This window comes from Muntiacus reevesi, chromosome 2 (genome assembly GCF_963930625.1).
Source record: "Muntiacus reevesi chromosome 2, mMunRee1.1, whole genome shotgun sequence".
In the NCBI taxonomy this organism is placed as follows: domain Eukaryota; kingdom Metazoa; phylum Chordata; class Mammalia; order Artiodactyla; family Cervidae; genus Muntiacus; species Muntiacus reevesi.
Window position 1 is genome coordinate 90,633,206 of NC_089250.1, and position 12,338 is coordinate 90,645,543.

Genomic DNA, 12,338 nt, shown 5'->3' on the forward strand with positions numbered 1-12,338 from the left:
GGTAGATAACGGTAGCTATATAAGAATTCTGAATTTCATAGAGGTCAGCTTTGTCCTCCCAGCCCCCAGTCTCACTGCTGGGTAGAGTATCCGCATGGTTTATCATCCAGGGTGAGATACTTCTGAGAGTGGAAGGGTTGCCATTCATAATGCTGCCTGGACAAGTGTGAAGTGGACATTTTCCAGGCACACAGTTAGTACGGTCAGACGAAGCAATTTCTGATCTAATTCTCTCTTGTTTAGATATTTATTAAACCGATGTTTATTGCCCAGCAGGAACACAAGAGTTTGAAAAGCCTGCTCTGTAACCCTGAGGTTTCCTGGCTCTCCCTACTTGGAGATCCTCTCACCGGTATCTTTTCTGAAAGATTTGCTCTGTGCCAGTGCAGTCACACCACAAGCGAGGCGTCTGTTGCCCTCAGTCTGCGGGAGACCCTGGAGACCCAGCGCAGCCAGGGCCGCAGCCAGGCTGTCAGGGACAGGGCCTCCTTGAGGACCCCAGCTGTGGGCTCCTGCACGGGGCTCTCATGCTCTTGTGCATCTCTGAGAGGTTTCATCTCATCCACAGGCCTGTGTGCCTTTCGTGTCACCAGCAGATGCCCGTTTCAGATGTTAGTGTGGCCGGTATGGCTGAGCACCTTGCAGGAACTGCAAGATATAGGCTCCTTGCAAGTGCCTCTGGAGCATGCCTTTTCTTACGGAGCTGCCGCCAGTCACGTGGGGGCCCAGGTTCTGAAGTGTTAACTGCTCACCTACCCTGTTCCGCTCCCTTCGTGCACGTATGTCAGCAGGATTACAGATACAGTGGTGAGACACACCTAAGAAAGTTTGTAAAGATCCCTCACAGGGAAGTGTGTGTCACTGTCCCTCTAGGACAGTGACGCCGGGTTCCTTCCCTCCTTGTCATGCCTTTCCTGTGTAAAGCCAGTTGGTATTGTTGGCACAAGGGCAATGAATACTAAAGCATGTCATTGAAATTTCTATCGCGTTTAAATGTGATTTATGTAAAACTGCATGGTATTCCATCAGCAATGTAGTTGATGAGGTAAATGAAACATGGTTATTTTTATTATCTGGTCTCAGCTTAATGATTGCTTTTCAACCACTTTTTTTATTTTTTTAAAAATGTAGTTAAGGATACCTCGTAAGGACAATAACATGCTTTTAGATTTAAATCAGAAATTCCTGTGACATCTGTCTATTTCTGACTCTTCATTGGATCCTGTGTTGTGGATGTTTTGATATTCGCTCACTGACCCCTTTAAGGGGGCTCAGAGCTAAGGAGCCTCATCCTGACCATTGTATAGGAAGGAATTGTCTGAGGTTGCAGGTGTTTAAAAAGGTAATTGCTTCTGACAAACAGAAGATACATTCTAAAATCTTTCATAATCAAATCTTTTTATCAGTATCCAAAGAGATGGAACTCAGTATTGCTTTGAATTTTACACTCCCACCCCCATTGTTACTGATGGTAGTATAAAATTGTCCAGTTAATTTCTATTTTGCAGGGAAGAGAATTGCAGCTTATAGATCAAGTGTATCTGAGGCTTCCCCTTGATAAGGACACCCGTCCATCTGACTCCTTGTTCAGTGTTGTCTATAGTATGTTAGCTTGTCTCAGAGTGAGGACCTCTGTTATCTAATAAAATGCAAAAACAGAACTGGCAGGAGAACATTAATACTTTGGGCCACCAATATGGAATTTTAAAACTTTGGAGAATATCAATTTAGCAAGTTTGGTCTCTTGCTTTAAAGGTCATTTTATATGTTCCCCTGTTTGATTATTGACTCTGCTTCTTGGAGAAAAGAAGTTGTGGATTTCTTTTTTAAATCTGTGAGTTAAGTGAGGAAAAATATTTTTAAAAATATAATTAATGGAGTTGGTCATTCTTGATGGAACCAAGCAAAGATAAAGAAAAAAATGTTACAGAAAAAGCAATCTGGGCTAAGGCTATCAATGAACTGAAGCATATTGTGATTATTTATGAGTCTGGTTTACCTCTAGATGGAACTTCCTCTGCCTCTCTTTTAGGAACCAGTTGCTCAGAGAGTATGTAGGGAAACACAGAGTATCTCCGTGGTGTGACCCTTGGGGATGCCTGCCTTCATTTTGACTAACCATCTAAGCACATTTCTTCTTAACATCTCTGCTTCCTGGGTTTCCCTCCCCTTTCTGGTGTAGTCTAGTAATGCTGGGGACGTGGGTTCTGGGACCAGGCAGGCCCCCTGTTTTCTGTTATGGATGGAATGTTCACTCCCCTCCTCCCCATTCTTACATTGAAGTCCTAACTTTCAATATGATGGTATCCAGAAGTGGGGCCTTTGGGATTAATCAAGTTTAAATGAGGTCAAGAGGCTGGAGCCCCTGTCATGGGATTAGCATCCTAATAAGAGGAGGGAAAACCAGGACTCTGCCAGCCAGCAAGAGAATCTACCCCATTTCCAGTCTCCAGAATTTGAAAACTGAATTACTGTTGTTTAAACCATCCAGTCTCAGAGAAGGCAATGGCACCCCACTCCAGTACTCTTGCCTGCAAATCCTATGGACAGAGGAGCCTGGTAGGCTGCAGTCCATGAGGTTGCTAAGAGTCGGACACGACTGAGCGACTTCACTTTCACGTTTCACTTTCATGCACTGGAGAAGGAAATGGCAACCCACTCCAGTGTTCTTGCCTGGAGAATCCCAGGGATGGGGGAGCCTGGTGGGCTGCCGCCTATGGGGTCGCACAGAGTCAGACACGACTGAAGTGACTTAGCAGCAGCAGCAAACCATCCAGTCTAAGGCAGATTTGGAGCTCTGCTACTGATTAGGTGGGTAATTCTGGGCAAGTGTCTTCCTCATCTCTGTTCCACAGTTTCCTCATTAGTAAAAATGATTGTAAAATGAGTTATTTCCTATAAATATGTGCATGTGCACTCACATGCAAGCACACACACAAGCACACATGAATATTCAGATGCATATTCACACACGCATGCTCATTGGCACCCACACACACAATACCCTTCCTGTATTTCTTAGGGAATGACCTGTGTTTTCCAGGTGTGGGAGTATTTGAAACTCCAGCTGGCCACTCATGGAGGAGGAAGAATGTAAAGGTTTTATTCATCCTTCCTTGCTCTGAGTGGTTCCACTACAAACCTTGCCTGGGAGATCGCCTTGTGATGGAATTCTCAAGTGAGAAATGAGAGGGGAGAGATGGGAGTTCAAGTTCAGGGGGAAGTAAGTGAGGCAAATTTGATTGTCCTTAGCTCGGGTTTTCCATCACTATTACTGAAACACTGAGTTAGTACTGGGTTGTGTCCATTTCTGTTTTCTGAATGGAGACAGATATGAGAGTTATGTGTATCAGCCACTCTTCAACGTTGGCTGTGTGGTTTTTGGCTCAGATTGTAGATAATCCACCTAGAGTGCAGGAGACATGGGTTCAATCACTGGGTCAGGAAGATCCCCTGGAGAAGGGATTGCAACCCGCTGCAGTATTCTTGCCTGGAAAATCCTGTGGATAGAGGAGCCTGAAGGGCTACAGTCCATGGGGCCGAAAAGAGTGAACATGACTGAACGATTGACACTTCTTTGTCTGAGAGGGGAGTAGTTTGTTTGGCCCTTGAAAGGCTGGGATGTCCTGTGTTTTCTCATCACCATCTCTGTGCTGTGTGTCCCCACACCCCACGTGCACTGCTGGTGGGTGCTGGACGCAGGTAAGATGGCAGTGGGGAGGGGTTAGGCTTTGGTGGTAGGGTAAACCTTGGTGATGGGTGTGAGCAGAATCTAAGTACATGGGCAGATGATTCTGTTTATTGCTTTGACATACTATTTTCCTGAAAGGTGAACTAGTTTCTAGCTTTGAGTGTAAAGCATGAGAACACTTAAAAATGAGGAAATGCCCTTTCTGAACTGCCAGAACTTTGTAGGATGTTTTGTGGTGACTCTACCCCTGAGTGTTCTGGTAGCTACTGGTGGAGCAGTTCTTTTACCCCTCTGCCTGCCACTGAATAATAGTTTACTTATGAAACTGTGTTACAGGTGCATTCTTACCTTTCTTAAAATAATTAAGTATAATATGTCAGAAATGTTGCTTTTCTTCTTCCATCTTTAATATTACAATGGCTGCACAAAAACTCACCAATTTTTACTTTTTTTAAATGCACACTGATATGACAATATATAATACAGTCTAAGAAAATGATTTCAAATGAAGTTAAAGGACAGCTAAGTGCTACTAGAGCCATCTTACAGAAAAAAATCGAACGGACTTTTCGGCCAACCCAATATATTGGCACACAGGTTAAGGTAGGGGAAATTTAGTCACTGAAAATTAAAAATGCATCAAAAATAAATAAAAATTCAGTTCAATTCAATTCAGCTGCTCAGTCATGTCCAACCCTTTGCAACACCATGGACTGCAGCACACCAGGCCTGCCTGTCCATCACCAATTCCCAGAGCTTACTCAAACTCATGTCCATTGAGTCAGTGATGCCATCCAACCATTTCATCCTCTGTCATCCCCTTCTCCTCCTGCCTTCAGTCTTTCCCAGCATCAGGGTCTTTTCAAATGAGTCGATTCTTTGCATCAGGTGGCCAAAATATTGGAGTTTCAGCTTCATCATCAGTCTTTCCAATGAATATTCAGGACTGATTTCCTTTAGGATGGACTGGTTGGATCTCCTTGCAATCCAAGGGACTCCCAAGAGTCTTCTCCAACACCACACTTCAAAAGCATCAATTCTTCAGTGCTCAGCTTTCTGTATAGTCCAATTCTCACATCCATACATGACCACTGGAAAAACCATAGCTTTGACTAGATGGACCTTTGTTGGCAAAGTGATGTCTCTGCTTTTTAATATGCTATCTAGGTTGGTCATAACTTTTCTTCCAAAGAGCAAGTGTCTTTTAATTTCCTGGCTGCAATCACCATCTGCAGTGATTTTGGAGCCCAAAAAAATAAAGTCTGTCACTGTTTCCCCATCTATTTGCCATGAAGTGATGGGACCAGATACCATAATCTTAGTTTTCTGAATGTTGAGTTTTAAGCCAAGTTTTTTGCTCTCCTCTTTCACTTTCATCAAGAGACTCTTTAGTTGTTCTTCACTTTCTGCCATAAGGGTGGTATCATCTGCATATTTGAGGTTATTGATATTTCTCCCAGCAATCTTGATTCCATCTTGTGCTTCATCCAGCCCAGTGTTTCTCATGATGTACTCTGTGTATAAGTTAAATAAGCAGGCTGACAGTATATAGCCTTGACATACTCCTTTCCCTATTTGGAACCAGTTTGTTGTTCCATGTCCAGTCCTAACTGTTGCTTCCTGACCTGCATACAAACTTCTCAAAAGGCAGGTCAGGTGATCAGGTATTCCCATCTCTTGAAGAATTTTCCATAGTTTGTTGTTATCCACACATTCAAAGGCTTGGCATAGTCAATAAAGCAGAAGTAGATGCTTTTCTGGAGCTCTCTTGCTTTTTTCAGTGATCCAGCGGATGTTGGCAATTTGATCTCTGGTTCCTCTGTCTTTTCTAAATCCAGCTTGAGCATCTGGAAGTTCATGATTCATGTACTGTTGAAACCTGGCTTGGAGAATTTTGAGCAATATTTTGCTAGTGTGTGAGATGAGTATAATTGTACTGTAGTTTGAGCATTCTTTGACATTGCCTTTCTTTGGGATCAGAATGAAAACTGACCTTTTCCAGTCCTGTGGCCACTGCTGAGTTTTCCAAATTTGCTGGCATATTGAGTGCAGCACTTGCACAGCATCATCTTTTAGAATTTGAAATAGCTCAAATGGAATCCATCACTTGGCACTAGCTTTGTTCATAGTGATGCTTCTTGACACCCACTTGACTTCGCATTCCAGGATGTCTGGCTCTAGGTGAGTGGTCACACCATCGTGATTATCTGGGTCGTGAAGATCTTTTTTGTATAGTTCTGTGTATTCTTGCCACCTCTTCTTAATATCTTCTGCTTCTAAACAAAACCTAGCTATATATAACAAAATATTACAGAAAGGCTAAAGTATGAAGAGAAGTGAAATTAGGCCCAACAGATGCAAATCAAAAAAGCAAGAGTTATGATCTTGATATGTGACAACTTAAAATTCAGGCCAGGAACATTATGTGAACACCAACAAAACAATGAAAACATATTTTTAATACTAACAGCTATAATTCACAATGAAATTATAATAGATTTGAATTTATGTTCCTCAAAATACAGATGCAACTACATAAGAAAGAAACTACATAGTACTTACAAGGAGAGAGGAGCACATTAATAAGAGTAACTTTAAACCACTTTGGTCAAAACAGATCAAGAGGAAAAATACAAATACGGATTTACAATATATAAAGAGAAAATATTGTATCTTACAGTTATATACTGTATAATTATATCCTGTCTTCTCAAGGTGCATGAACTATTTATGACAATTGACTATTAAGTCACAACAAAAATGTCAAACAGTGTCATAACACAGACTTATTTCCTCATCTCATGCAGTAAACTATTAATGGATTAAAAAAAACAGCTGTGAACTTGTAGCCTAAGATGGAGAAAATCAGAGTTTATTTCAGAGCTGAAATTTGGCATATTCCTTTTGTTGTATTACAGATGGTTTTGACTAAAAACTTGGGTCTCACAAAAACTTTTTCCAAAATATTTAAATGTACAAAAATCTAAAGAACACACATATTTATCATGATCCACTTGGAATAATTTTGTGGTTTACTCAACATCTCATTAATATGTATAAAATGTGGTGGGCTGATTTACATGTGTGTTAAGTCATGCTTGGTCATTTGTTCAGTTATGAAGGTTTTCTGTTTTCTCTGTTGATATATATATATTTGTATGTAAGCGTTAGTTTGATGGCTCATTGTCTAGAGGAATAAAATAACCAATAATCATGGAGGACATTAGGATTTCTCTGATGTGATTTCTTTTAACTAATTAATTTGACTGCCTCAGGTCTCAGGTGCAATGCACAGAATCTTCACTGCATCAGGCAGGATATCTTATTGCAGCTCACAGACTCTCTAGCTGTGGTGCGTGGACTCAGTAGCTGCAGCTTAGTTGCCCCGTGGCATATGGGACTTCAGTTCCTGGATCAAGGATCAAACCCATGTCCCCTGCATTGGCACGTGGATTCTTTACCACTGGACCAACAGGGAAGTCCCTCTAATGTGACTTTAATGCATAAAAAGTTGCTTCGAAAAAAGATACAAGCTTGTCAAATATAAGATGGCACTGCCTCTGTTCTAATCCATCCCCTGTTGTTTCTGAGCTTTAACTACTCATAGCCAGCTATATGAGGGAGGGGAAGCCCTGCTGGAGTCACATCATCCTGGCCCAGCAGGACTAAACTCACAGCTCGCTCGACTCTAGCAGAGGAAACTATGACCTCTGCTTCTCCCAGTCCCCTTTGCCTTTATTACTTTAAGTATCCAGTGCTTTCACCACTTCTGAAGCTGCAACACTCCTCTAATGGAGTTAATCGATCAAGATACACTCACCCTTCTCATGGCTTATAAGATTTTTTAACTTAAAGAACTTTTTATTGTCAGAGCTCTTAACGTCCTTGATCACTGGCAATCCATGCAAACTGTGAAACAGAAGATAGGCATCAGTGTGCAGAAAACTTCAGGTGGAATGATCAGGTGGAGAAAAAGTTTAACCCTCCTTGGGTACCATGAATTTTCCCTGCAGCTACATAAACATATAATATAATACAAGTTCTAAGTCTCATCTCTCCCCTTCCCCACACAGTTCTAGTTGAGGGTGCTGTATAAACAATACATGTTTCTTGAAGATCTCATCCAAAGAACTGAACTTTCTCCATCGTCCACACCTACTGCCTCACTGAACAGCCATCTTTGCCAATTTCAAAACCATAATCAAAGAATTATCCTTTGATTATTACAATTAAAGGGCTGCAACAGGAAATGCACCTGTTTCCATATTAAGTCTATCAATTTAGTGATTAGATATAACCTTTGCGAAATGTCTTTAGATAAGTTGGCAGATATGTGCATTTATTGGCATAAAACCAGGATGTGGCAGTAACATGAGTGAGTTGCCTATTTTTCTGGTATTAAGCAGATTTTTCAAATTTATTCAGGTGAGTCATGAAAGAGACGATGGTGGATTTCCCTCTGGCCGTAGGGGCCTATTCTTGGGACTTTTGTGGAGTGTGTGAAAGCTGTGACACTTGACCCCTGTCCCATTGAAATTCCCAGCTCAGCTTAGTCTTTGTCGGTGAGGGGAGCAGCTGCAGTGAAGGCAGAGCTTCACCTGCTGCCTGCAGGAATGAAGTCTGCTCTGTGGACAGTCACTATTGTTTGAAGTGGTCAGACACTTTTCACAGCTGGTTTGTGGCAATTTATACTTTCTGTTTTGTCTTTTTCACACAGCTGTGGTGAACTTGGACAATTCTGTGGTTGACCTGGAGACCCTTCAAGCTCTCTATGAGAATGTGAGTAACAGGAGGTTTTCTGTGTGAGAATGTGACACACACAGTTCTTGTCAATGTCCACGTCTGGGCTCATTGCCTCCGTGTCCTCTGAGGAAGTTTGATACGGGAGTGCTGAATTTACAGAAGTCTGGGTTTGTTAAAATGTATGTTTTCTAGAAATATATTGAATGAATGCATGGTCTCATAGTTTTAAAAATGGTGATTCAAAGCATGTTGTATATGTGGTCTTTCAGATTCCTTCTTTTGAAATGTAATCAATGCTTCGGCAGAGGGTAATTTGAGAGGAACATTGTGTGACGTGCTAGTGCATTTACTGTTGATGTGAAAACTCTCAGTAGCTGCTATTATTGCTCTATTTTACAGATGAGGAAACTTGGCAGAGAGAGTCCACACCACCTGCCCAAGTCACACGTGCTGTGTTGTGGTGAGGTGGGATGTGATTTCATTCTGTCTCTGTTTCCCTGTCTGCCACAGTTTCCTTCACTGAGCGTCAGGACATGGTATCTTTCTCCTGGTACCACTTTCTCTTAGAACGGTGGCCGCAAGCCGCCATGAGGAAAACTGACCAGGGCATGTGCTCTGGGGAAGTGCAGCTTGGGGGTGCTGTGTGAAGTGACTTTTGCTGGCACTTGGCATTAAATAACTGATTCATGTAGTAAGAAAGCTATTCTCTCTTCAATGTGTTTGATTGAATCTAGGAAAGTCTCCGTGTGGCCATGTTTTCTTCCTTGGTTTCTGTTCTTGCCTGTGGTCTGCCTGGTATTTAATCCTCTGTGATTAAATGGGGCCTGATTTGGCTGGTCCTGGGCTTTTCTGACCCTCTTCCTCAACCACTCCCTTGAGGACAGTGTGTTCCACCTGTATGTCTGTTCTCAGATTCAGTACTTCTTCATGGGCAGGTATTTCTCATGAAGCATCACCCAGTCCATGGGTGAAATACACAGCTGTGGTGAACGCAATGTGGCAGCTGGTGCCCATTGTGGGCACAGGTGTGTGACTCATTAACGAACTGGAGAGGAAGGCATGAGTGTTTCGTCACCTAGTGGTCACTGCATGATGGAAAACTTGGGAAAAATGGGACTGTTTAGAGGTATACAGAGCTTTCACTTCCCTCATCCTTCCTGCCAACCCGCTCTCAACCAAGAACCAGGTGGAAGAAACAAGGAAACACCACAGAGAACAATGTCTTCAACAGGTTGTAACCATGTCAGACTTCACTGGTTTTTATGTAACTGTAGCTCCTGCACATATTCCATGTACTGATGTACATGTCTTTCTGCAGATACATAGTGTGTATGTCTGTACATTATGTGAAGGTGTGAATGTTTTATTTTAAGCTGGTATATCCATGTGCAGAAACATATACAGAACAAAACAGAACATTGGGGACAACTCTATTTATAAGGAGAGTTTATTTTGCTGTGATTTAGAGTATTTTCTTTGGGAGATTTTCGCCTTTAAAGTAAAGTAACTTCACAAAATAGAAATTTCTGACTGTGGACAAACCTGATAGCTACCCAGAATCTCTTACCATCGTACTCCATGAAAGGAGAGTCAGCACCAACTGGAACTGGTTACATTTGTGGTTTTCTTTATATGGTTGATGTCATTAAATCTGATGGTTCAGACTTTCACTGTGTCAGGAAAACAATCATTTTGTGGTAGGAGTGGTTCACAGTGATACTGGTTTAAATGGGAATATTCTGGATTGTTTTGATCACTATCTTCAGTAGAGGAACTTAAAGTACCCCTTATGAATAAGAGATGCCTTGTCTAATAATATGTACCTTGTATACAAACAGAACTCATACTAATTCCTGAGTCATGTTCATTAATATGCAAGGCCAAAGATGGCAGAACAATTTCTTTTATCCATAGCAACATCCTGAGCACCTAGATTCAGGTAGTACTGGGCACACAGGAAATATTCAGAAAATGTTAAATGGATCAGTCAGTTCAGTTCAGTCACTCACTCGTGCCTGACTTTTTGCAACCTCACGGACTGCAACACGCTAGGCTTCTTCGTCCATCACCAACTCCTGGAGCTTGCTCAAACTCATGTACATTGAGACGGTGATGCCATCCAACCATCTCATCCTCTGTCTTCCCCTTCTTTTGCCTTCAATCTTTCCCAGCATCAGGGTCTTTTCCAATGAGTCAGTTCTTCACATCAGGTGACTAAAATATTGGAACTTCAGCATCAGTCCTTCCATTTGAATATTCAGGACTGATTTCCCTTAGAATTGACTGGTTTGATCTCCTTGAAGTCCAAGGGACTCTCAAGAGTCTTCTCCAACACCACAGTTGAAAAGCATCAATTCTTCAGCGCTCAACTTTCTTTATGGTCCAACTCTCACATCCATGCATAACTACTGCAAAAACCATAGCTTTGACTAGACGGACCTTTTTGGCAAAATAATGTCTCTGCTTTTTAATATGCTGTCCATGTGGTCAGAGCTTTTCTTCCAAGGTGCAGGAGTCTTTTAATTTCATGACTGCAGTCACCATCCACAGTGATTTTGGAGCTCCCCCAAAAATAAAGTCTGTCGCTATTTCCATTGTTTCCCCATCTATTTCCCATGAAGTGATGGGACTAGAATGTTGAGATTTAAGTCAACTTTTTCACTCTCCTCTTTCACTTTCATTAAGAGGCTCTTTAGTTCCTCTTCTCTTTTTGCCATCTAGGGGGTGTCATCTGCATATCTGAGGTTATTGATATTTTTCCTGGCAATCTTGATTCCAGCTTGTGCTTTATGCAACCTGGCATTTTCCTTGATGCACTCTTCATATAAGTTAAGTAAGCAAGGTGACAATATACGTCCTTGACAATCTCCTTTCCCTATTTGGAACCAGTTTGTTGCTCCATATCTGGTTCTAACTGTTGCTTCTTGACCTGTGTACAGATTTCTCAGGAGGCAGGTCGGGTGGTCTCGTATTCCCATCTCTTAAAGAATTTTCCACAGTTTGTTGTGATCCACATAGTCAAAAGCTTTGGCACAGTCAATAAAGAAGATCTTTTTCTGGAACTCTCTTGCTTTTTCAATGATCCAGTGGATATTGGTAATTTGATCTCTAGTTCCTCTGCTTTTTCTAAATCCAGCTTGAGCATATGGAAGTTCTCAGTTCAGGTACTGTTGGAGCCTGACTGGGAGAATGTTGAGCATTACTTTACTAGCGTGTGAGACAAGTGCAATTGTGCAGTAGTTTGAGCATTCTTTGGCGTTGCCTTTCTTTGAGATTGGAATGAAAACTGACCTTTTCCAGTCCTATGGCCACTGCTGAGTTCTCCATATTTGCTGGCACATTGAGTGCAGCACTTTAACAGCATCATCTTTTAGGACTTTAAATAGCTCAACTGGAATTCTATCACCTACACTAGCTTTGTTCATTGTGATGCTTCCTAAGGCCCACTTGACTTCTCATTCCAGGATGTCTGGCTCTAGGTGAGGGATCACACCATTATGGTTATCTGGGTCATTGAGATCTTTTTTGTATAGTTCATCTGTGTATTCGTGTCACCTCTTCTTAATATCTTCTGCTTCTGTTAGGTCCATACCATTTCTGTCCTTTTTTTTTTTTTTTTTTTTTTCTGTCCTTTTTTGTGCTCATCTTTGCATGAAATGTTCCCTTGGTATCTTTAATTTTCTTGAAGAGATCTCTAGTCTTCCCCATTCTGTTGTTTTCGTCTATTTCTTTGCATTGATCACTGAGGAAGGCTTTCTTATCTCTCCTTGCTATTCTTTGGAACTCTGCATTCAGATGGGTATATCTTTCCTTTTCTCCTTTGCCTTTAGCTTCTCTTCTTTTCACAGCTATTTTTAAGTCCTCCTCGGACAACCATTTTGCCTTTTTGCATTTCTTTTTCCTG

General features: G+C 41.6%; 1 protein-coding gene across 2 annotated transcripts in view; it reads left to right on the forward strand.

The window, feature by feature from the left end:
- Positions 1-12,338, forward strand: part of FMN2 (formin 2) — a 358,232-nt gene that overhangs the window by 216,152 nt on the left and 129,742 nt on the right. For both annotated transcript variants that reach the window (XM_065919853.1, XM_065919854.1), the window contains exon 8: positions 8,409-8,470. In XM_065919853.1, the coding sequence (XP_065775925.1) occupies positions 8,409-8,470 (62 nt within the window). The remainder of the gene's footprint in view (positions 1-8,408; positions 8,471-12,338) is intronic.